Genomic DNA, 26,754 nt, shown 5'->3' with positions numbered 1-26,754 from the left:
TCTAAATGTTTCACTTAATCTTTTCAAAATGTATTTGTAAATAAAACCTGCAATATTAATAATTAAATTATATTTCCATTAAACTCCATTTAAAAACGAAATTTACAACAAAAAAAAAAATCAAGTTATGATGTTGCGCCTTGAATCCGCAGCCTATATTATGCAGGTTATATGCAGTTCTGTAATGGTCAGCGCGTTTGCCCACCAAGCAAGAAGTCTCGGGTTTGATCCCCGACATGCTTGATATGAAATATTTGTTGAAAAGAGTGTTTTCACACTAGAATATTTCATAGTCCCTGGACTGGTTTCTGAAGCGTAAGACTGATCATCTTACCTTCACGTAACTAAAAAAATATCAAGACACGCTGCGATTGGTTACCAATGCAGTGTCCTATGCACCATTAGGTGCGAAAATGGAATGATGATGATGATGTATGTAGGCTTATAATAAATGTACACTGTATGGTCAACTATATTATTTGTATTATATATTATAACTAGCGGACCTGAAAGACGCTGTCCTGCCCGAACGTTGGCTTGCCTGCTATTAGCTTGAAAAGACTTTTCATTCATTAGTACGTACCTAGGTACTTGTTTGTGATTAAATTCCAAAACTAAAAATGGTTAATATTCAAATATTAAATTTAAGTGGGTACTTTGTTTATGGTTGAATTCTGAAAGATAAAATAAATATTTTTTCAAATATGGCATTCTTTTTGCAAACGTCAAACTCCGGTCGTCTCACCAACAAAGGGGTGTACTTATGTAGGAATGCGATTTTAAAAAATGTATTGAATTCAATATTATATTAGTATTACTAAAAATCCAATAAAAGTATGAAAATGGGTATAAATTAAAAGAAATTTAAGAAAAAAATCTGATTAAAATCCACAAAAAACAAATGATGTTTGTAAACATAAAAAAAACAACTTTTTTACACACAAAAAAACAATATCTTTACATTTTTTTCCAATGCATTCTACTCGAATGCAACCCCTGTAGATCGATGAATAAAACAATTATGCCCCTAACTTCTTTTTTACATATTTAATTAAAGATTTTATTATCTACATACACACACAGCGCAAAGATCTATATTTCTGTGAAAACCCGCTCGTAAATCGGTTTAGCCATTTAGGAGGAGTACGGTGACATCACACGCACAGAGGAATTATATATATATAAAGATGTGCAACTGTGTGACAAATATTTAGAAGTTGATATATTTTTAATAATATGCATAACATTAATATTTTGAAATTGTGTATTACAAAGTTATTTTATGTTATCTTTTATTTTAATGTGACAAGCATAGAATTAAGAATAGTCCAGAAACCGCATACGCACATTTATTTATTTATTTATTAACGGACATTGTCCATGTATACAATTTATAAGGTTTAAATATTACAAATAAAAGAGTAGTTTAAAACATTTAAAGAAAAAAGAAAGAAGCATTGACAAACATAAGGGACATCGAGACAAGATCTGGACTATTTATTTAGTGCTCGTTTAAATCGTTGTAAACTTAAACCAAAAAAGTCCAGATCCTGTCTTGAGTTAACAATACGACAAAGGCGGGTCATTGGAGAATTTAGGCCATAGTTTGTTCTATGCTGATCGATGAACAGTACTTCATTGTTTCTCAATCTACGAGTCGGAATATTGAATTTTACTTGTCCCAGTAATGATGGAACATCGATTATACCATTTAGTATGCCGAACATATATATGGAGTCAATATTAGTTCTACGTTTTTGTAGACTAGAAATATTTAACATTGACTCTATTTCGGCATAAGAATAATTATCTCTCTCTAGTCCAAGCATCCACGCTATTTTTCGAAGCAAGCGATGTTGGACTGATTCAATGTGATTTATGCGATTGACATAGAATGGAGAGCAGCCCACTATTCTAGGAGGCATATTCTAGAAGAGGGCGAACAGTCGAGCAATAAAGAGTTTTGATTGTACGGACATTAGTAAAATCAGAGGATATTCTGTTAATGAAGCCAAGTAATTTCAGTGATTTATTTACTGTATTATCTATATGCTCGTTGTATGTCAGTTTATAGTCCAAAACAACTCCTAAATCTCTGATGGACTTGACTACATCAATTTTGGAGTTTTCTAATAGGTACTCGAAGGAAATTGGTTGTTTTGTTCTATGAAATGACATTATTTTGCATTTTTTAATATTTAGCATCAAACAGAAGGCGACTCAACTACTCATAAATGAGTAGATTTACGTTTTGACCAATTAGTTTCATTTCAGACGTCGCTCAGTACGCAACTCCTGATTTGAATTCAACTATGCCGTGTTGTGTCTTTTTTAAGTTTAGAAATACTGCTAGGATCTTAAAGAAACAGGATGCAATCACATTTCGTCTGTAATTTGCAAATGAATGTGTATATAACAAATGCATTACTTAAAAATTGAATTACGTTTCCATCTGTCAGATTGACGAAGAAACAAAATGGAAATTTCGTTAGTGTTGCCAGGGTAGAATTTTTTTTTACCCTACTTTGCTAACTAATAAAAGAACTGATGAAAATTAGACCACGGATTAAACAACGCCGTGGGGGACATTTGAACGACATTCTATTTAAAAAATCAAATATTATTTAACATGATATAAAAATATCCGTTTTATGTCAAATAAAATTTGTTTTATATTTTAAGTTCAAAGTTCATTAATTCTATTACTCTTATTAAATGACCCTTTACTTATCTACGCTGTTGTGTCAATCAATGTTTCCGCGTGCACAATAACATTTTAGAGAAATTAACAGATTACTTTTTTTAACCTTACATTTGTGTTAGGATTTTATTTTCCCATCAAGAAACATTACCCGGCGACTTCACGAATGCGGGCGGCGGAAGTAGGGCATAGTGGGGGAATTATTGGACACAGTCCGATGTATTCAAATATGATTCTACGCTCCTTCTGGACTATTTTTAATTCTATGGTGACAACATTTACAATATAAATATTATGTGGAAGCTTCGTTGTTGATTGTATTTTATTAATTTATAAATGTCTGTTGGCTTTCCAATGAAATAAAATAAATAAACAAATAAACCACGCGGTTATGTTTCACGATGCTTTCACCACCGCGCGGTTATGTTTCACGATGCTTTCACTACAGTGCGGTTATGTTTCACGATGCTTTCACTACAGTGCGGTTATGTTTCACGATGCTTTCACTACAGTGCGGTTATGTTTCACGATGCTTTCACTACAGTGCGGTTATGTTTCACGATGCTTTCACCACAGCGCGGTTATGTTTCACGATGCTTTCACTACAGTGCGGTTATGTTTCACGATGCTTTCACTACAGTGCGGTTATGTTTCACGATGCTTTCACTACAGTGCGGTTATATTTCACGATGCTTTCACTACCGCGCGGTTATGTTTCACGATGCTTTCACTATAGTGCGGTTATGTTTCACGATGCTTTCACCACCGCGCGGTTATGTTTCACGACGCATTCACTACGGCGTGATGCTTTCGCTGCCTCGAGGTTATGGCCACACGACGCTCTCTATCCAGTCTAAGTATGAGGGGACTTTGGTGTAGACGGCTGGAACTGGGGAGCCACAGCCGATCCCGAACGAAGTAATACCAAGTTGGTAATGAACACATTTTTTCGCATAATAGTTGAAAGTTAAAGGACCCCCACTGTCCCCCTGGAAGAAAAACAGAACATCTAAACAACTTTTTTTTTAAAAAAATAATTGCAACAGAGAGGGAAAACATTATTGAGAAGGGAATATGGAAGTCTGCTTATGACCTGTCATTGGCTGGTATAAGTGGCCACTTTACACACTGTGTAACATTCACCATTTTGTCCATTCCTATACATTCCTAGCTTCTTTTTTTTACATTTTATTATTATTTTTTATTTTTTTTGCACCACAACAGGCCAGGAGGCCTAATTACAGTGGTGAATTACATCACAGAGCACCCAGGCTTGAGAAAAATCACATTTTATTTTTTTGTGTTCTCACCGGGAATCGAACCCGGAACCTTCCGTGCGTGGGTCAAGCGTCTTGACCACGAACATAAAAACCAACGAGGGCCAAAATTTCAGGGCTGTCCAATACTGAATTAACGATTTTAAATAGAACTAATAAATCATGAATAGTTCTCCTGTCCATTAATTTAATCAAATTTAATAAATAATCATAGTTACGAAATTTATTACGTATTCCTAATTTAAAATTAACATATCTCAAAAACTTATTCTGAACTCTTTCTATGGTAATTTGGTGAGAGGCATAATAAGGGCTCCATATTGTAGAATTATACTCCAAGATGCTTCTCACCAAGGAGGTGTATAAAATTTTTAAAGTGTTTATATTTTTAAAGTCCTTAGTGATGCGCAAAATAAACCCAAGCGTCTTCAAAGATCTACTACTAATATCATTAATGTGACTGATAAAAGACGCTTTCTGATCAAAAATCACCCCCAAATCCCGCATCTCAGTAACTGAATCTAATGCAGGATTACCGATTGAGTAGTCAAATAAAATAAGATTTTTTATCCTGAAAAATCTCATGATATGGCATTTTTTTATATGCAATTGAAGGTTGTTAATAGAACACCATACAGATAACTTATCTTAATTTTTTTGCAATATAGCACAATCATCAACATTGTTAATAGTCCTAAAAATCTTCATGTCATCTGCAATCAATAATACTTGGACTCCTTCAAATATGTCAACTATATCATTTATAAATATTAAAAACAATAATGGGCCCAGGTGCGATCCCTGTGGAACCCCGCTAGTAGCAAGAAAAGGATTTGACTAAGTATCACAAATTTTCACTGTAAGTGTTCTCTCAGTCAAATAATTTTTAAACCAACACAGCACTGGACCACTTACACCAAACATTGATAATTTTTGTATGAGAATCTTATGATCCACCTTATCAAATGCCTTACTGAAATCTGTATTTACAGAATGTTTAATTATGCACAATGTTTGTTTTTGTAAATTTGTTGATAACTTTAAGTTGCTAGAATTTCACTCGTCCATGCACTTTGTAGCTGCAAGACGATTAGTAATCTAGCTTCAATAGGTAAATGTTATCAACTTTCAAATATTAAATTTAGTTAATGAGGTCTAGAATTCCGACCGTCCATGCGCTCAGTAGCTACAAGACTTGTTGTTATCTAACTTCTGTTTTTATACATTTGTTTTTTATTTATTTTTTTTAAATATCATTAAATCTCTATACTTTATTGTCAAATAAAATATGTAAATTGGGGCTAGATTTCTTATTGTCTATGCGCTCTGTGGCTGCAAGACGCGCTGTAATCTTGCTCCTGTATATCATAATTGGAGACGAGGAACAAGAATCTCAACCGTCCATGCGATCTGTAGCTGCAATACGTGGTGGGATATTTATTTATTGTACAGCGCCTTAGAGGTGATTTTCACAAAAACGGCGCTATATAAATTATTAAAATATATAGAACCTTACTGGATGTCAAAAATATAATATAAAAAATAAGGAATAATTTTAAAAATATATATTTATAGATGACAACCATGAAGTTTCGCATAAATAAATTGTCTATGTTTTTATGAATGTATGTATGTGTATGCGCATGGGTGTATGTACGTGTGTGTGTATGTACATGTGTATATATGTGTATATTTATATATACATGTGTGTATATATGTGTATGTCTGTATGTATATGAATCAAAATGTGTATCCGAATAAGTTTATATTTTGTTTGTCTGTGCTCTATATTAATTTGTTAAGTATTATAATATATTAAAATGTAATTGCCTAGCTTGGAACGGGGTATGTACCCTTGTTAGCTGGGCAAAGTGAATATGGAATTGTATTTTGATAAAAAGTGTGAATAAATAAATAAATAAATAAATAAAATATAATATATGTATAAAATAAATAAAGAAAAAAAAAGGGGAAGCACTACCTGACAGGTATCCCTGTTACCAGGAGTGTAGCCAACGCACAACTGTCTGGTTATGATTCCTCTCGGCAGGGTCCGTCTCTGAGATTGATAAGTTTTCTGGCATTCATCAGATTTGTGAAAAAAAAGTTCCACCTTTTGAAGAGTGCTCGATCTAGGTCCGGCTAGAAAATATAGAAAAAAATATCAATTAACTCTTGTGTGGCTGTGGTGCAGGAGCGAATCGTCAAAGTAACCGATTATGCACAGCTTACCATTATATTTGACTTTTAATAATAATAATTTATAGTAACCGTGTTTATGGGAAAATAAATAAATAAATTGTCATTTATTATAAATCACCGTTTATATCTTTCTACAAAAAAATATCTAAGAAGTGCGTCCAGCGCCGGCGCCCAGCCCATTCTTACTGAACGATGAAACTAGCCGATTACCTCAGCTTATTCTTCCATACAAAAAAGTACACTGTATTTTTCGTCTTTAACCCAAGTCGGCTTTTTTAGTACTAAAACAAACTCGCGGATTACAAATATTTTTAGAAGATTCTCTATTTGGAAACTAGTATTTCGAACATTATTTCCAAAGGACTATTTTTCTTTGATGGGATACCGTCGACATATTATGTATCACGTAGGACAGGTGGCGTTCGCAGTGGCCATTTTAGGCATTATTCATTTTAAAAGAAATCGGCCCGTGCTCAAGTCCTGACAGTACTGTCAATGACAGATCATAATGGAAATATCCGCGGAATGTCATTGTGGTATTTGTTAATAAACTTTTGTACAAGTATTGTATTAAAATAGTGTAGAATAAAGCTACGTTTATCGCGTGGTTTATAATAATTGTTGTTTGAGTTGATTTTCACAGAACCACAAGAAAAGTCATTTATAATTACATTACTTACGTGTTATGTAGGTACTTATATGTGGTACAAATTAATGAACATTTTTAATAGATTACCTATAAAATAAATCACGGCTCGCCACTGCTGTGGTGCCACACCAGGCTACACACGTGCAGGCCATGATATCACGCGCGGTCCGTTCATAGAACGCATGGAACTATTATTATGAATCCTACTTTGATAACCACAATAGTGATTAGCTGATCATCGGTTGCAGGATGGTCTTACGCTTCAGGTCAAAGTTATTTGACTCACTGGTTACTGGACTGGTTTTTTTTTCAATAAAAACCTTTACTAGCGTAAAAAAACAAAACATACAGCAAAAAAATGGAACAATTAAGGTTGAACTTGCCAAAAAAGGGTCTGGCTCTTGTGTTTGGAAAGTTTACAAAATATTATAAAAAGGAACGAATGGACGACGAAAGAATGGTAAAACAAGTATATATGGCGAAAATGAGCGGCAACGAGGCAGACGAGGACGACCGAGGAAGACGCGGGATGATCGGATAAACCAAAATCTTAAGTCCGGTCATGTCAAAAGCAGACAGAACTTAAGGGCATGTATGACAAGATGTATGAATGTAGAAGAAGCTAGGAATGTATGCCAGGATAGACGGGTGTGGCGGTCCATTCTCTCTGCCTACTCCTACAGGAAAATGGCGTGATGGTAGTAGTAGTAGTTATAAAAAAGAAACAAAAAAATGCAAAACAAAATAATAAAAAATAAAAAAAAAATATAAATTGAAGTACACAGGCACATATTATACATACATTTTTATTTTCAAAATACGGTTACTGTCAATTATGTCAGGAAGCTTTTCTTAAATTTTTTGTAATTAATTTCTTGACGTAGATTTTGTGGTAAATTATTGAAAAGCTTCCGTCCTATGTAAGTATAATGATGTTTGGCCGAGGTAGTTTTAATTCTTTGCAGAGCGAGGCATCCTGTTCTTACCTTAACCTTCCCGTAATACGGTCCGATGGGAGGCTCTCTTTATGCACCCGGAGCATACAACACTTTCCGTAGATATCTTCCACTATTAAAACATTAAATTCTTTGAACAGTTCGGTAGTTGAGAAGAAGGATGGTTTATATAGGGTAATTTTTTTTTTCTGTAGAACATTTAAGGGTCTAGGATGAGCGTTAAAAGCCCCTCCCCATCCAACTATTGCATATTGAATGATTGACTGGATAACGAAATGTTTAAAAAAAAAACATTTCGCTATCCAAGTGACTTGCTCAAAGAATTCAGAGTACTGAATATTATTCAACAGTATATATTGAGAACGATAGTGGTTACACACATCAATAGAGACATTTACCCAAGCGTCAACCACAACCATAATACAAGATACTCTAATAGGGATCTGATACTAAGTGAAGGGGTCAACACTGTTCTGGCATCGAGACAACACTATTACGCAGGCAAAAAGGTCCATGACCTTTTGCCAGAATCGTGTAAAGACGGGAGTGTTGTCAAGTTGCGGAAGATGTTGACCTCGCTCTTTCGTGACATTGGTCGTAGGGAGTCAGAAAAGTTGATGGATGCCACGAATTGGATATTCTTACTGGGTGTCGAAAATAAAATATAAAAAATAAGGAATAATTCAAAAATATTAATCGATGGAAACCACGAAGTTTCGCATAAATAAATTGTCTTTGTTTTTATGAATGTATGTGTATGCGCATGGGTGTATGTATGTGTGTGTGTATATATATGTGTGTGTATATATGTGTGTTTATATGTGTATATGTGTATGTGTGTATGTATATGTATCAAAATGTGTATACGAATAAGTTTATATTTTATTTGTCTGTGCTCTCTATTAATTTGTTAACTTTTATTATATATTAACATGTAATTGCCTAGATTAGAACGGGGTATGTACCCTTGTCAGCTGGGCAAAGTTTTTTTTATTTTTTTATAGAGTCTTTATTCAATAAAATATACATATTATTACAATATTAATACATTATAAAGAAAACAAAGTATTAAAATATATTTTGTCCCGATAAACTATTCAATAATAGTTTGTCATTGGCTGCTCAGACACAAGTTTTAATTAATAGTCAAATAAGAAGAGTATAGACATAATACTGTATACGTATAAAATAATAAACATAAAAATAGTTTAAAGATTATTTTTTTTTTAAGTAAGAAAATAGAGTGAAATAATAAAATTAAAATTAAAGAATAGTAATTTACTTAAATATATTTTAAATATAAGAAAAAAAAAATAAAAGACACATATATATAAATAGTGTGTGCTCATAAATGTAATCAAAACAAGACAAAAAATAAATTAAACAAAGTATATAAATCGAGAATTTCAATTCATATCTACATAAAAAAAAAATAATTAGAAAATTAAAAATACATATTAAAATTAAGATCTAAAAAATGTAAATAAAATAAGAAAGTAATAAAAGAAAAGAAAAGGTTAACCCAAGAAAATAACAAAAATGTATTCAATGCGGGATAAAAAAATATAAAAAAATATATGAAAAAAAACAATAATAAATAAAAAATATGAAAAAAAAATAAAAATGTATTACATAAATAATAAATCAATATAGGAACGTTTTATCTACTAACCACTTACGTAATAGAAACTTAATTTTATTTTTACTATGACATGTTTTCATGTCAAGTGGCAACAAATTAAATACTTTTGGAACAATATAATCCAACGTACGTTGTCCATATTTATTTTTAAATTTTGGTACTACTAGTAAATGTTAAATTGTATTTTAATAAAGAGAGTAAAGAAATAAATAAATAAAAAAAAAAAATAAACTAGAGCATAATAAACTGTCTTCAATTGATCCGTCAATAAAATACCTCTAAGCTTTAAAAATTTGTGGGATAATTTTCTTAGTCTTTTGCACATTGAATCTATTTGTTCATTTATTTATTTATTCACACTCTTTATCAAATAGGTACACAAAACACAAACACGCAAAATGACTCACATAAAAACGAACACAAATAACAAAATACATAACACAAACAAGTATAGTCGCATTCGGGGGCGCCGACACATGTATTTGTGTTAGTGCTTTTGATGTGATTGTAAACTAATTGACAGTACACAAACACTTACACGTAAAATCATACACAAAGCACTAACACTAAAAACAGCACAAATATATCACCTTGATAAATAATAAGCAAGGGAAAAACAATGCAACACAACCAAGAAAAAAAAAAAAAAAAAAAAAAAAACTCTTTATCAAAATACAATTCCATGTTCACTTTGCCCAGCTAACAAGGGTACATACCCCGTTCCAAGCTAGGCAATTACATTTTAATATATTATAATACTTAACAAATTAATATAGAGCACAGACAAACAAAATATAAACTTATTCGGATACACATTTTGATTCATATACATACAAACATACACATATATACCCACATATATATAAATATACACATATATACACATGTACATACACACACACGTACATACACCCATGCGCATACACATACATACATTCATAAAAACATAGACAATTTATTTATGCGAAACTTCATGGTTGTCATCTATAAATATTTATTTTTTTAATTATTCCTATTTTCATTATTCCCAGATATTTTATCTTAGATTTTTCGGCCAGGGTAACACATTGAAAGGAACAGTTGTATGGTCTCCGCAGTTTTTGTCGTGAGATTTAAGGTCTATTTGATTTACTTACTATAGTTGATACTTCCCCAGCCAGTAGCGATTGCGAATCCAGTATCAAATGTTTGATTTCGCCATAAGCATAATGGCCGTACGAACTCGTTCAAACTGAAATTATAAATATTCAATAAATGTTTGTATATAACCTCTTAAGGGTTACCTAGGACAGCGGGGCCCGTATGTTAACGGCCGTGGTGGCTGGAGAGTGGTTTTCTAGGACGGTGTTGATAAATGTTGACAACTTAACAAATTACAACAGGGATGGAGAATACCTTAAATAAGGGAATATGGAAGTCTAGGCATTTACATTAAGGTGGGCCGATAACTTTTTTTTCCGATTTTTGAAATGAAAGGGGTCTAAAAAGTTGCCTTTTGGATTACTCAGAATGCAAAAAATATCAAAAAAAATATTCGATACTACTTTTGGCTCTCAACCAGAGCTTGAAGTTTTCGAAAAAGTCGATTTTATGGAGTAAACCGGCTGTCATTTCGTATTTAAGTAAGAAAATCAGTCTAATTAAATGTTATAATGTGCATTCAATCTTATTAATATTATTTAAATAAGCATCTAAGGGCGTTAGTTGCACTTTGTTTTGTAATAAATGGGTAGCATTGTTTTAATAGGCCATTGTTTTCGTCAATATTAGCCAGGCGCTCGACGGAATTAGTTCCGCGGAGTGTAAACTTTTTCCATTTCGGTAGTTTTAAAGCGCGTTCGAATTTGTAATGGAATTAAGTTGTTTCTTTACTAACACAAAATAATTGTCTCAATATAGATAATTAACAAAATGTTCAGACGGTGATAAACTTCAAACCTCGGTTGAGGGCCAAAAGTAGTATGGAATATTTTTTTAAATAATTTTTACGTTCAATGTGATCCAAAATGCAACTTTTTAGACCCCTTTCACTTTGATATCTAAAAAAATTTAAAACCTCATACATCATCGGCCCACTCTAATTTACATGGCTCATTGGCTGGTTTAAGTGGCCACTTTACACACTGTAACATTCGCCATTCAATGACTCCCGAGGGGGTGAAATCCAGTCTTTAGTCTACGAACATTTGGACAAACTCAAATATTGTAATGAATCCAACTGGTCCAAGAATAAGTTTAAAAATTTAAAAATCTTTTTCAGGCGTTGCCTAGTATGTGAAATAATTCAGTCAGATGAATCGTTTCACAACAATAAAGGTTTCAGCTCTTTAACTTCACTAAAATCAACAAATTGAAGAAATATGGATGTTCAAACATAGGAAAAATGGTGAATGTTACGCAGTGTGTAAAGTGGCCACTTAAACCAGCCAATGACAGGTCATGAGCCCTGTAAATGCCTAGACTTCCATATTCCCTTATTTAAGGTATTCTCCATCCCTGTTGTAATTTGTTAATCTTAATGACTCCCGAGGGGGTGAAATCTAGTCTTTTGTCTACGAACATTTGGACAAACTCAAATATTATAATGTTGATAACATTTAAAAAACACGCACTATCCTGGATTCTAACTAAAGATATGAACTCTTTTTTTCTATGATATATTTTGTTGCCCTTTAATAAGGAATATTTTTATGTTTTTTAAAATAGTTTTTATTTACTATAAAAAAAATACCATATAATCTTTTACAGAATATTTTATTTTCTCTTTCTTACACAAAAATATTATAACTTTCTACTTATTATAGGAGCAAAAATTCATTAACATTTTCTTGTATACCCACGAACAGGCCGTGCCTTTGTGGGATTTTTCTTTACTATTTTTACTGTTAATATGTATCTCATTGCTATGTAATTATCCTTTATTTTTTGAATATTCTGTTTTACCTCTTACGTATATTGTAAAAAAACAAAAAAAAACTTAAAGGAAATGTGCAATACTGTAAGTCTTGCAGAATAAAATTTACTGTATCCAATATAAAACGTTGACTTGGTTCATCGGTCGTCGATCTATATTTCAGGTAAAATCATTCACGTCTCAATGGGCTGATTCCGCGACGCTATCCAGAGCGACACGCCAGCCGTTAGATGATGGCGCTGCTGTCTCGGGCAACCGGAGCTCGAGCGTGATAGATCGGACTCATCACTGCCCATCAAAATATGAAATCTATTGATTTTTTGTCAGATATGAAGAAATGTGATACTCACCTAGCTGGCCTTGCTAATTTCAACAGCGCGATGTCATGGTATTTCACAGGCGGACTGTACTCCGGGTGGACGTATATACTTTCGATGAATATATCTTGTTCATTCCCATCGTCGAATTCCAAATCCCTTTCCCCCAACCTCACAATCACAGGCTCGAGGCTAAAAATTAAATATAAAATAAATAAATCATCATCATCATTATCATCATTATTATAATCATCATCATTATCATAATCATCATCGTCATCATCGTCACCGTAGTCATAGTCGTCATCATCGTCGTCATCGTCATCGTCGTCATAGTCTTCATCGTCGTCATTTTCATCGTCGCCATCGTTCATCATCGTCACCGTAGTCATCGTCGTTATCATATTCTTCATCGTCGTCATTATCACCATCGACATCGTCGTCATCGTCCATCATCGTCATCGTCGTCATAGTCTTCATCGTCGTCATTATTATCATTATCATCATCGACATCGTCATCATCGTCGTCATCGTCGTCATCGTCGTCATAGTCTTCATCGTCGTCATTATCATCATCATCATCATCATCATCGTCGTCATCGTCGTCATCGTCGTCATTGTCGTCATCGTCGTAATCGTCATAGTCTTCATCGTTGACATTATCATTATCATCATCGACATCGTCTTCATCGTCGTCATTATCATCATTATCATTATCGTCGTCGTCATCGTCGTCATCGTCATCGTCGTCATAGTCTTCATCGTCGTCATTATCATCATTATCACTATCATCATCGACATCGTCGTCATCGTCATCGTCATCGTCTTCATCGTCATCATCTTCATCGTCGTCACTATCATCATTATCATCATCGACATCGTTGTCATCGTCGTCATCGTCATCGTCGTCATCGTCGTCATTATCATCATTATCATTGTCATCGACGTCATCGACATCATCGACATCGTCGTCATCGTCCATCATCTTCACCGTCGTCATCGTCGCCATCGTTCATCATCATCACCAAGGAATTTTATTCATATTTGTACAAAAATCATTACGGCAGGTATATTATACGTACTTTTCTCTCGAAGAAGAGCAGTGGGCGGCTGTAAGGACAAATTTTTCAGATATCAGCGATCCTCCGCAATTCCAGATGTACCCCGCTTTTCCTGTTTGTCTCCACCCGATTGCAGCCTGCAAAAATTTATATAAATATTTTATATGAAACTCGGAATATTGTTTTAATTCCTGTATATACATTTATTTATTGGGGACAGAGACACAGTTTTAAAGTGACACAGAACAAGAACGACCCATGCCTGTGAAGTTGCCCTGACTCGCTAGAAAATCCGACGACTTTTTTTATCGTTACTTTTCACTAGGCCAACATCAATAATAATTATTATTATCATGGTTTACTAACAAAAATGACTTTATCTACTACATGCACACTTAGGTAATAGATTTCTCTGGATCATGTCTAGTCTGCCTCACTAGGTACAACCTGTTTTAAGGCAGACATTTTTATGCAAAATAAACAATAACATTACTACCTACCAGTTAATTTACTGTACAGTTATACAATATTAATTTATACCATTTATTATTTAATAATGTTTTTCAGTAAATTTTCCAATTTTTTCGACCTAAACCCAGTAACCATTTTTTTACAAATTTATTCAATTGAATCCGGGTCATGGTTTAGCAATGTTCGGGTAACATATTAAATATTTTGGGGCCCAGAAACCGGAAATTTCTTTACCCGAATTCAGAGTTAGCGGTAGACCCCATGACCCATCCTCTAGTTTGACTTCTAGTAGTGTGGGAATGTTCCTTTTGGGATTTGGTAGAATAATTTGCTTTCACAAACATAATTATTCTCATCATCAGTGGCGCTACAGCCCGCTGTGGGCCCTGGCCTCCTCCAGAATTTGTCTCCATTCCTCCCTGCACCCCGCGGCTCTTCTCCAGTTCGTCAGGCCAGTCGCTCTAACGTCACTTTCCACATTATCCAGCCATCTTAATTTTGGTCTGCCTCTGCTTCGTCTGTCTTCCAGAGCGGTATAAATAATATTTTTGGGGGTGCGGTTATCATTCATTCTGTGCGCATGGCCCAACCATTGTAATCTTCTTATTTTGATGAATTGCGCAATGTTGGGTTCGCCATACAGTGCCTCTAATTCATGATTCAACTGTCTCCTCCACACTCCGTTTTGGTTGACAGTACCAAATATCTTCCCAAGTAATTTTCTTTCGAATACTAATACCATAATTATTCTAGATATATATAATTGCCTTATATCTAATGTATCGAATTCCTCGAACAACTTGACGCTGGGGTACCTGAAAGACTTAACTTACGTCGTATTAAAGCATTCTACCTGGGGTATTCCTGGTTCCTCCTGCTGAAAAGGATTATTTCACGCTTAGGCTCTGAAAAGTTCCATGAAAATCTTACCATATGTGGAAATTCTCTTTCGCGAACTGCGGTTCCACCAACAATAGAATGAATTTGCGGCAAATCACCGCAGTTCGAATACTCCAAACACTCTGAAAAAAAGGAAAAATTTACATCAAAGCGGCAGTTGGCTGACGCCGACTATTACATCCTTACAGAGGATGTAATACAAAGATGGCAAAAAAACACCCTGGCAAATTCTGTTTGTACTCGGAGTAGGCTCAGTATATGAAGGCTCGGCAAGCCAGAAATATAAGTATGCCTAATGTTGCAATCGGTTCCTATATGGGCAAATGCCTGTTCTAAAAAAACGATTTGTTGCGGAAAATATGGTTTTCGAATATGTTTCCTATAAATAAAAATAAAAATAATATTGAAGAAATAGAAAAAACAGTTATTATAGCCCAAAAGATAAGAAAAAAAAAGTATAGTTTACCTTAAATGTAAAATTAAATAAAATATATAAATACATTCATATACACATACACACATATATACACAGATATATATATATATATATACATATATATACACACTGATATTCTCCGTTTTCCTATATGGGGCTGAAACGTGGACAATGCGTGCCTACGAGAGGAAGAGGATCGATGCATTCGAGATGTGGTGTCGGAGAAGGCTGCCGCGTGTGCCTCGGACAGCCAGAAGGACGAATGCATCGATATTGGAAGAGCTGCATATTACAACTCGTCTATCAGTGGTGTGTTTGAGAAGGATACTGCCTTTCTTGGGACATATTGCTAGGCGCGAGCCAGATAATCTAGCAATAACCGGCGATACTCGGCGAGACATTATTGCCAGATAATCTGGCAATAATGTCTCGCCGAGTTGAAGGCAGGAGAAGCCGGGGTAAAATCCCATATAGATGGACTGACCAAATGAAGGTGGCTACGGGGCTAAAATTTGATGAGTCAGTTCGTCGGGCTGAGGAAAAACTGGAGTGGAACAGACTAATCAGAAGTGTTCATGGTGATCACGATCCTCAGCATTGAGGGACCGACTTGGAAGAGGAAGATACACACATACATAGATAATATATATGCATTTACAAAAATACCATAAACTCTTTCGAAGCAGGATCTGGTAAGCATGCCAGCGGTAACAGGTTCTTCAGTATTCCTTCAGTCACGCAAAAAAAAAATCTGAGGTATCTCTGCATGGAGAGTATGGTAGTTATACGTGACCTTTTCCCATTGCATTCCTCTTGAGCATGCTTGGGACCAACAGTTTGCAACTTTGGAATGTGGAACCCATTTTTTCCGAACGATCAGAGGTTTTATCGAGAACTTAATCATTTTAGAAAGTATACATTTTTATGTTCTTGATGGTTATCTCCGACAGCGTCAGCAGAGACTGTTTTACCTCCCGGCTTCCAGAATCATCCTGCATCTGGTTATGCCGATTGAAAGAGCAGTCAAGCAGCTGGACATTATCACTTTGGAGATCGACAGCTTTCACATCAGCGAAACTATGTTTAAGAGGCAAATATTTTTTACATTAACATACATTTTTACTTTTTTTTTTGCACCAAAACAGGCCAGGAGGCCTAATTACAGTGGTGAATTACATCACAGAGCACCCAGGCTTGAGGAAAATCACATTTTTAATTTTTGTGTTCTCACCGGGAATCGAACCCGGAACCTTCCGTGCGTGAGTCAAGCGTCTTGACCACTACACCAAGGAGGCCACCTATTCTTGCTGTTGAGAGTATTATACCTTCATGATGTCGTTCCTGGTTTGAAATATTGTCTCGATGTAATGCCTTGAATATATAAGATATTTGTAATATTATTTTAGTAAAACGAATAAATATGAATTTGAACATTTGATTTTGAATGCTGAAAATATAGGACTTTGACACTTTGGCTCTTACAATCAATTTTTGGTTGATTGCAACACAAGGTGTATTGAAACACAAGGTTTTTTTGATGTTCAGACTGATGAAGATTAGAACTAGAATTTTAGACGAGCGATTTTTACCTCGACGGCTGTTCTCTGACGAAAAATCCTGAAAGAGGAAATCAAGTGGATATTTGTTTATGAAGTGGTTTACAAGTGCAATACTGGTGATTTTGATAACTGAATTTGATGCAAGTAAAATATAAGATATGTAGGAATTAATTGTTGAGGGTTGGTTGGAGCTACCCCAGTTAGAGATTGAGAGAAGACACGAGTTTGCCGTTTGATGTTTATTTAACACACGGCGAATAAATAATGAATTATGTCGCATTAGGAGTTGAAAAGACTGCACTTGAACTACATGCTGGAACTGTGTGGCTGAGTGGAGATGAACTGAAATGACTGAATGACTGTCTGGCGTTGCCACGCCCTGTAGTCTCTTCATAGGCCACGTTCATTTGTAGTTCACTTCTTCATGGAAGGGACGATGTAAATGTACTGCAGAACGATGTTTCCAATTTTATGTGAAATACTGTAAGAGTTGCATTATATGTTTTATTGGATTCCAGAGAAAATGATGACATTGCTTTGTTCGGTCATCGCACTATTTCAGGTGTGTCTCATTAATTATGGACTTAAAAACCCTACAGATATAGCAATAATATCCGACACGAGGCTTTCATGCGATTTGCCAAACCTTTGGTGAAAACGGCTGCATTTACTTAAACAATGCGGTGACCGAAGGGTTTGATGATGATGATGATAGATTGTATTTTTCATCCATCCAGACACAAAGATTTACTCTTTCGAGATATATTGCAAAAGAGAGGTAGGCCATTTTTGAAAAAGGATCATAATAAATTCATGTTCTCTCCCAGAATGCAACATTAAACTTTGTCAAATTGATATCTCTCAATCTCCCTTGCGGATGGAGACCAGCTTTTATCTGTAAATATTTATAAATACCCAAAATGTGGCTAACTTACTTTCTTCGCTGATTCTCTGTCCCATTGAATTTCTTTTGATAACTGGGGGAGCATTTTCGACACGAGTTTTATTTTCCGGACAGCAAAAGATAAGCCCCTCCGCTGAAAGAAACATTTTAAACTGTAAACGCCTTGACTTCCATATTTCCTTCTCTCAAATGTTCTCCATCTCTGTTGTAATATATTTATCTTCATGACTACCTCGGTGGTGACTTCAGTCTTTATCTACAAACATTTGGACAAACTCAAAGTATTGCATACAATTCGTCCCAACTCAAAACAGTACTTTGGTCCCATGAAATTGGGATTCATGTCTCAATAATTGAAAATTAAATTAACACACTAAATAAATAAATAAAAAAATATCAGTGTGCAGGTAAATTGGAAGACCTTTGACATAGAGATGAAAGGAACTAGCCAAAGGCGAAGATATATATATATTTTAACTCTACTACTACCATCGCGCCATTTCCCCGTAGGGGCAGGCAGAGAGAATGGACCGCCACAGACGTCTATATCCTGGCATACATTTCTACCCACAATCCACATTCATACATCTTGCCATACAGCCCTCTGGCTCTGCCTGCTTTCGACATGACCAGACTTAAGATTTTGGTTCATCAGATCATGCCACGTCTTCCTTGGTCGTTCTCGTCTCACGTTACCGTTTATTTTCACCATATCTACTTGTTTTACCAATTTTTTGGTGTCCATTTGTTCTACATGACCAAACCATCCCAGAGACCCTTTCTTAATCTTATCAATTAAATCTGACTCAGATTTACAATCGCGCCTGATTTCATCATTCGCAACCCTGTCACATTGATTTCCCACACATTTGTCTAGGAGATCGCATTACAACCGCGTTTAATTGGCTTTCATCCTTCCTTTGCCAGTTCTTTGTTTCACTTCAATACATAAGTGTTGGGACAAAAATTCCGTTGTGCACTGCCAGTTTATTTATTACATATTTTAAGGCTATATATTATATATATATATACAGGCGTCGTGGCGCAGTTGGTTAGACGGCCAACTGTGAAACTGGCGTCGCGGGTTCGATTCCCGCCAGTTGCAAGAAAAAATCCAAGAAATATATTTTTCTCAATTGGTCTGGGTGTTGTGGTGTATTTTTCATTACCTTTTTCCATATCCCCTCTATCCCACCTGCTGACAAGCCTCAAAATAGAGGATGAGCAGATTATTCCTTTAAAAAGAAAAAAAAATATTTGCGTTTTTCCGATTTACCCAAATATTTCAATTTTGAGGGCCATTTTTAACGAGCTATAAATAACTCACTACTAGAAAAATTCGAATTAAGCTGTGGTAAAGTGGGATCCGAACCAAGGACTCTTAATGCCTGAGTCCGGAACACTAGCCCTGGTACCTCAACCTGGTTCAATATTGATTTTATGAAAATGGAAAATAGAAGTGGAGATGTACACTACCCTGAGGAACTCCCGTGCTTAGGATATAAAATTTAGATGCCTTGTTTGCTAAGACATATAAAATGGAGACCAAACTGCAAAATTAAAACATGTGTTCATAAAATAAGTTCCGTTTGTATTTCTTGCAATCGCACCGATGCAATGGCAGCGAGGTACTTCCCTTAACCTATCGAGAAGGAATTGACACCATATAAACAACAATATTTTGAGTTAGTTCAAATTTTTGTAGAAAAGGACTGGATTCAACTCCCTGGGGAGCTGTTTATATACAACAGAGATAAATAACATATAAGAGAAGATAATAAACAAGTCTAGACATCTACAGGGCTTATAACCTGTCACTGGCTGGTTTACGTGGCCATTTAACACACTGTGTAAAATTCACCATTCTGCCCGTATTCGAACATCTACGTCCCTTCAATTCTTTCATCTGTTGATGTTTGTGAAGTTAAAGAGCAAAAACCTTTATTTATGCGAGTGAGATTCGTGTAACTGAATTATTTCACCTACATACTAGGCAACGCCTGAATTTTTTTTTTCATTTTCAATACTTCTTCATGGACCAGGTGGATTAATCAACAATATTTTGAGTTCGTCCAAATTTTTGTAGACAAGGACTGGATTCAACTCTCTGGGGAGATGTTAATATTAACATATTACAACAGAGATAAAGAACATATAAGATAAGGTAATATAGAAGTCTAGGCATCTACAGGGCTTATGACCTGTCCCTGGCTGGTTAACGTGGCCACTTTACACACTGTGTACCATTCACCATTCTGCCTATATTTGAACATCTATATTGTGAAGTTAAAGAGCTGAAATCTTTATTGAATTATTGTTGATAAATCCACCTGGTCCATGAAGAAGTATAGAAGTTTAAAAATTTTCAGGCGTTGCCTAGTATGTAGGTGAAATAATTCAATTATATGAATCTCACCCGCATAAATAAAGGACATCAGGACTCCATTGTAAACTGCTAATTTTGCCTCTTGCGACAAACATTTATTTGCCAAGGTTGATTTGATTGCACCGTTCATTCGGTTCCCGGCACTTACCTTCCTTTCAATAACTTTCTCAGTCATTGCATCCCTAGTAAACATTCTTCCCAGATACACGAATTCGTCTACTTATTTTGGTTTAACCTCATTCACAGATATTTCACATTTAGTCATACTTTTATTTCTTTCAAATACCATCACATTCATCAGCAAATCGCTTTCCTCGCATACATCGTAGATCGTTGTTACCAAGAATAGCAGTTTCTCTTTGTTGTTAGCAAGAAGCACGGCATCATCAGCACACAAAAAACGTTAAATACGAGGGCGGATTGATAATGACGCTACCTAGCGCTAGATGGCAGCACAAACAAAAAATCTTTTTTTTTCCAAATTGCGATCTGTCAAACGACAGCTGTTAAAATGTCACCCAAATTCATCGATTAGTTTATTTGTTGTAGTCGTTTGAAGTAAACAACTTTTGTGTTTCTTGAAAAATGGAAAAAAGCAAATAGCGTGCAGTGATTAAACACTATTATTTGAAAGGGAAAACGGCGAAAGAGACAAAAAAAAAAATAGCTCGATAAACATTACGGTGAGTCTGCTCCGTCAGATTACTTGGTAAAATATTGGATTGCTGAATTTAAACGCGGCCGAACAAGCACTGCAACAATACCATCAACAGGAAGGCCAAAAGAGGTGGTTACTGAAGAAAATATCAAGAAAATCCTCGATGTAGTTATGAACGATCGCCGAGTGAAGTTGCGTGAGATTGTTGAAATGGTAAACATCTCATTTTCATACGTAAATATGCGTGTTCAACATTTTGCATGAACATTTGCATATGAAAAAGCTATCGGCAAGATGGGTGCCGCGTTTGCTCAGTGTCGAACAAAAACGAGTTCGAGAGACCATTCCACTGCAGTGTTTGGACATGATAAAGCGTAATCCTGTTGATTTTTGGCGTCAATTAATAACTATTGATAAAACGTGGGTGTACTACTATACACCTGAAACCAAAAATCAATCGAAACACTGGGTGGAAGCTGGTGGAAGTGCTCCGAAGAAGGCAAAGGCAGTGAAATCGGCTGGCAAGGTTATGGCCACTGTATTTTGGGATGCACTAGGAATATTGATCATCGATTGTCTTGAAAAAGGGTCCACAATCACAGGAAAGTATTGTCGTGCATTATTGGATCAATTGAATGATGCAATCAGGGAAAATCGACCACATTTAAAGAAGAAAAAAGTGTTCTTTCTCCAAGACAACGCACCGGTTCACACAGCGTTAGATAGGATGCCAAAATTACGTGAAATGCACTTCGAATTGGTTGATCATCCACCTTATAGTCCAGATTTAGCGACCCTTGTGGCTTTTTCCTGTTTCCAAACTTGAAAAAACGGCTCGCAGAAAAAAGATTCAGCTCAAACGAAGAAGTGATTACCGAAACTAACGCGTATTTTGAGAGGTTCCCGAAATCGTATTATTCAGATGGAGAAAAAAGTTGGAAAATCGTCTTACTAAGTGTGTCGAAGTAAAAGGAGACTATGTTGAGAAATAAATGGTATTTGAAAAAAATAAATGTTTTTTTCCTACTTAGGCAGCTTAATTTTCAATCCGCCCTCGTATATTTATTTATTTTGTTCATTAACGCCCAAAAGGCATTTACAAAAAATAAAAATGATACATGCTAACATACTAAATAATAAACAGAATATACAGAAAAAATTTACGAAATTAGTTAAAAAGGATATGATAAAAAGTTTTACAAAATAAAAAAATAAAAACAATAATAACAAAGGTATGCAAGAAAAAGCAGTAAGCATATAAACAAAAAATGCAAAGATATAAGCTTATGACATAAATTCTGTAAAGCAAACAATAAATAAAGTGTTACGGTAAGCAAGAAAGACAAATTTAAGTTAAATTAATGAACAAGCAAGCATAATGTATTATCGCGAAAAAAGAAGAAATAAAAATATGTATATCTGAAATGCGTATTTGCCAATACTACAATGCAATTTGATATAATAGTAAAAAATAAAAAACAAGTATAAGGTAATAAAAATAAAAAAGTATTTTTTTTTAATTTATGAAATTGAATTGTCAATAATAGTTTGACGAGCAGCTACAAATAAACTTGATATTGTGGACTTATAAGATGGTAAAGAATTGGACAGAATGTCTGCAGCCGTTCCATAAGTGTTACCTAACCTACGCACTATGCAGTCTCGGTATCGAGGAATTGTTTTGTCGGTTGGAAGAAGTACTGGAGCAATGAAACAATAAAGTACTCCTAGTGTTGACAGCAGGTACTCTAAAATTAATCAATTCAAGTATTTTTGGTGCGTTAAAAAGAGAGTTTACAATTTTATACAGTACAATGAGATCATTAATAGTTCTTCTTTCAGAAAGTGTTGTTAGGTTGAGCAGTGTATAAATAGTCATAATTCACATTTTGTATTGGAATGTTTAGTTTGTAGTTTATATATCGTAGAAATTAAAGATTAAAGATTGATAAGAAAAATAACTTACACGTGTTCCTCGGAATGATGCTTTCAACAAGTGAAATATAACACAAAATATTCAATACAATAACACTAAAGAATCTATCACTTTTGGTAAACATTTTTGTATTTTTATAGCGTCAACAAAAATTTAGTTAGCACAAGATTCACAAATAAATAGTTCTTCTGTAGTGGAAACGAAAACGAAATACTATAGATATATATATATATGGGATTCAGCGGGCAGTTTTCAGTCAGCGTCATGCTTTTAAACGTTGAACAACAAAGAAATAGGCCCGAAGATTAATGGAGTTAAAATCAACAATATCAGGTACGCCGACGACATGTTTTGCTGGCAGATACCATTACCGATCTTCAGGAGCGGAGCTGTGATGCATGGAGTGTGGATACCTTTGGCGAACAACTGGGTTTAACAATCAATGATTATGATAAAATTATACATAAACTTATCAATGAAATTTCTTGGTTTCGTTTTACTTTTTATTATTTTGACCAACGAGCGCTTTCGTCTAAGTAGGCATCTTCAAGACTGGTGAATTGTTTACAACATTTACAGTTTTAATATTATTCTTAACATATTTGGGAGATAAGATCAAATGAGTATTTTAACAGGGGACAGAAACAAATATTTACAACTAGTTTGCTAAACAGTTTATTTTTTTGAGTTTTTGGACCGAAATTGGGATTAAGCTTTTATTATTTAAAAGGTGGGAAAAGAACACATGGCGAAATACAACAGAGTGGAAATAGACATTTTAACAGATAAAGTGCTAACTTTGTGCTAACAATACTTGATTTTTGACAGGGAAGTTTACATACCTATAGATGAATGACGAAATATTTTGACTTCATTCCATAAACAATGTATTATCTAGATGTATCTTAAAATATTTCGTCATTCATCTGTAGGTATGTAAACTTTCCTGTCAAAAATCAAGTATTGTGCTAACTTTATCTGTTAAAATGTGTATTTCCCACTCTGTTGTATTTCGCCATGTGTTCTTTTCCTACCATTTAAATAATAAAAGCTTAATCCCAATTTCGGACCAAAAACTCCCAAAAATAAACTGTTCAGCAAACTAGTTGTAAATATTTATGTTTCTGTCCCCTGTTAAAATACTCATTTGATCTTATCTCCAAAATATGTTAAGAATAGTGATCAAACTGTTAATGTTGTAAACAATTCACCAGTCTTGAAGATGCCTACTTAGGCGAAAGCGCTCGTTGGTCAAAATAATAAAAAGTAAAACTAAACCAAGTAGTTTCATTGATAAGTTTATTTATAATTTTATCATAATCATACATATGGAGTTTTATCAAGAAATATCAACAAAAAATATCAATATTATTAACAATTAATGTTGGTAAAACAAAATGGATAACGTTTGGCCGACTTGATTGCTCCGCATTTTCTCTCAAGTTAAAGGGTAGTGACATTGAAAAGGTGGACAAATTTGAATACCTCGGCAGCATTCTAACAGAGACCCTCGACCCAGATATAGAAATTAAATGCAGAATTGAGACAGCAAGAGCTGCTTTTAATAACATGAAATCCCTCTTCTGCAATGCTAATCTCAACTTGAAAATAAGGCAAAGATAGGTAAAATGTTAGGTGTGGTCTGTGTTGTTGTATGGCTGTGAGACTTGGACTCTGAAGGTAAACACTATGAACAGGCTGGAGGCTTTTGAGATGTGGTTGCATCGCAGAATGCTTGGACAGACCTAATAACGAACTCAGAATTTTTAAGTCATGCTAGAACGAACAGAGAACTCTTAACCACCATAAAAGTTCGTACCTGGGGCATATAATGCGCGGAGAAAAGTGCCACGTGCTTAATTTAATTTTGAAAGGCAAGATTGAGGGTCACAGAGGGGCTGGAAGAAGACAGACGTCCTGGCTGCGTAATATACGAAACTGGACTGGCTTCAGGACTGTGGAGCAGATTTTCCGGGCAGCACAGGACAGAGCGACTTTTGCCAGAGTGATTGCCAACGTTGGGGTACCTGACAGGGCACTAAGCGAAGAAGAAATATGGGATACGAACGGAAATTTGTTCGTAGATACGAAACGAAGTTTCGACATGCTAAAGAGAATGGAAATAACTGTCAATAAAAATATTGAACTTCCATTGATCATAATCATTTTTTAATTGGTGCATAGAGCACCGCATCAGCACTTGAATCGCAGTGTGTTTAGAGAATTTTTGTTTTGTGTGTACAGGCGGACTAAGAATACAGTTCTGTGTGAAAAAGAAATAGAATCCTTTAATTAACATATTACAACAGAGATGAAGAACATTTAAGAGAAGGTAATATAGAAGTCTAGGCATCTACAGGGCTTGGTTGGTCAGCTTTACTTGTCAAAAATCTGTGATCTTCTATCAAATGGTTACATATTTTACAAATTAATTTTTTTTTGGAGTGTCGGATCGACTTGGCATTTTTACCAGTTAAGCATTATGCTAGTACGATGTCAAAAAGTCAATAATCTCAATTTCGTCATTTTTGCAAATGGTCGCTTTTACTTGTGTAACCACAAAATCCATATACAAAGTGTGGAAGTATCAAAGCATTGTCTATCATTAATTTTGTACTTTTATCAAAGACTTCTGTTCTTCTCATTATTCCAAAATGGTTTTTTCTTTATAGACAGTCAAAGATAACTCTGTCAACTTCCTATTGTAATCGAGGCCCAGGGACTATCTAGTGTAAACATACCTTTTTTTAAATAATTATTTCATGTCAACCATGTCGGAAATCGATCCCGAGACCTCTTGCATGGTAGGCAGACGCGCGAGGCCAACAAATGGCCCTCCGGTAAAAACCACGAAAAAGGAAATCGAGAGGAAATAAGTCCGCTTCGTATTAGTGATTGACGCGTTTGTCTGCAGTGCTTGAGATCCTGGGTTCGATTCTTGGGAAGGTCACCATATTTTACGCCTAGCCTTCCAGGGATCTGACATGGGACCTCAAGCGTGGAAGACGCACGTGCCAACCACTACACTACAAGACGGACTTATCTCTCTTTCGATTTCCTGCTCAAGATTTTTACTAGAGAGTAGAAATCGAGTCAAAAACACTCGTTTAGAGATCTGTTTTTATTTTACACACAAAACTGTATTCTCGGACATAGAAAATAACTCGTGAAAGAACTGTCACTTATACGCGTCGTTAACAACATTATTTTACTATCACCGTCTCCTGAAGCGTAAGTCTAATTATCTTGCGTTGTGTCGCAGTTCCAAACGCACCACTAAAGCAAAAAAAAACTGAACATAATTATCTTGTAAAATCACGCTGAAGTATATTTAAAACCGTTTTTTTTCTGTAGCGAAGAAAATCTAACCTGTAATACGTTTAATTAATTTACTTGTACTCTGAGTATTGACCTACTGTGGCTTGGGATCAAAAATTATCTCAGTAAATATGACGCGTCCGAATCATTTAAAATTAAATGCAAAACTATGTTTGTTTACGTAGAAAATCATTTTAAATGGCTGTACAAGGCACAAACAGCAACAGAGGGTAATTTAGCCAGTGAACTGCTAATTTCACAATTATACTTTTTTTTGTATTTATTTTTATTTAAGAAGGTAAGCACGAACAGAAAATATAAAAAGAAAAATAATGAAACCCACTCAACCGCGAAACCGGCTTGTCTGCAGATTTTTATTTTTCATTTACAAAGAAAAACGTTGGAGAAATTACATCAATTTAAAAAGTAATATAAACATTATTAACTCTTAAAATACTGTGGTAAAT

The 26,754-nt window shown here is 34.9% G+C and overlaps 1 protein-coding gene across 5 annotated transcripts; it reads right to left on the bottom strand.

The window, feature by feature from the left end:
- Positions 1–1,347: 1,347 nt before the first annotated feature.
- On the bottom strand, positions 1,348–26,456 carry LOC148274711 (serine protease snk-like). Of its 5 annotated transcripts, none has more exons than XM_088236759.1 (9): positions 26,386–26,456; positions 23,000–23,157; positions 18,021–18,122; positions 15,121–15,212; positions 13,741–13,856; positions 12,692–12,850; positions 10,564–10,658; positions 5,960–6,120; positions 1,348–3,690 (listed from the first exon to the last, which is right to left on the bottom strand). In XM_088236759.1, exons 2-9 carry the CDS (start codon positions 23,091–23,093, stop codon positions 3,526–3,528), a joined length of 984 nt encoding a protein of 327 aa, XP_088092885.1. In that variant the 5' UTR covers positions 23,094–23,157; positions 26,386–26,456; the 3' UTR covers positions 1,348–3,525. The 5 variants fall into 5 exon arrangements, with proteins under 5 accessions (XP_088092885.1, XP_088092883.1, XP_088092882.1 ...); XM_088236757.1 differs by having other exon boundaries at positions 26,382–26,448; XM_088236756.1 differs by having other exon boundaries at positions 26,339–26,445.
- Positions 26,457–26,754: the final 298 nt, after the last annotated feature.

Source organism: Micrasema longulum, unplaced genomic scaffold, assembly GCF_059751315.1.
Source record: "Micrasema longulum isolate JH-2025_06_02 unplaced genomic scaffold, ASM5975131v1 h1tg001602l, whole genome shotgun sequence".
Classification (NCBI taxonomy): domain Eukaryota; kingdom Metazoa; phylum Arthropoda; class Insecta; order Trichoptera; family Brachycentridae; genus Micrasema; species Micrasema longulum.
The sequence above is the reverse complement of the archived record's forward strand: the minus strand, read 5'-3'. Positions and strand labels throughout refer to the sequence as shown.

Excerpts from the sequence above, each read along its gene's own strand:
- LOC148274711 (XM_088236759.1), bottom strand. The coding sequence starts at position 23,093 with ATGTTTACCAAAAGTGATAGATTCTTTAGTGTTATTGTATTGAATATT. Across the intron at positions 18,123-22,999 it reads CATCATTCCGAGGAACACGT|CGGAGGGGCTTATCTTTTGC; the intron begins GTAAGTTATTTT and ends TGTTTCTTTCAG. Across the intron at positions 3,691-5,959 it reads GTAACAGGGATACCTGTCAG|GGGGACAGTGGGGGTCCTTT; the intron begins GTAGTGCTTCCC and ends TTTTTCTTCCAG.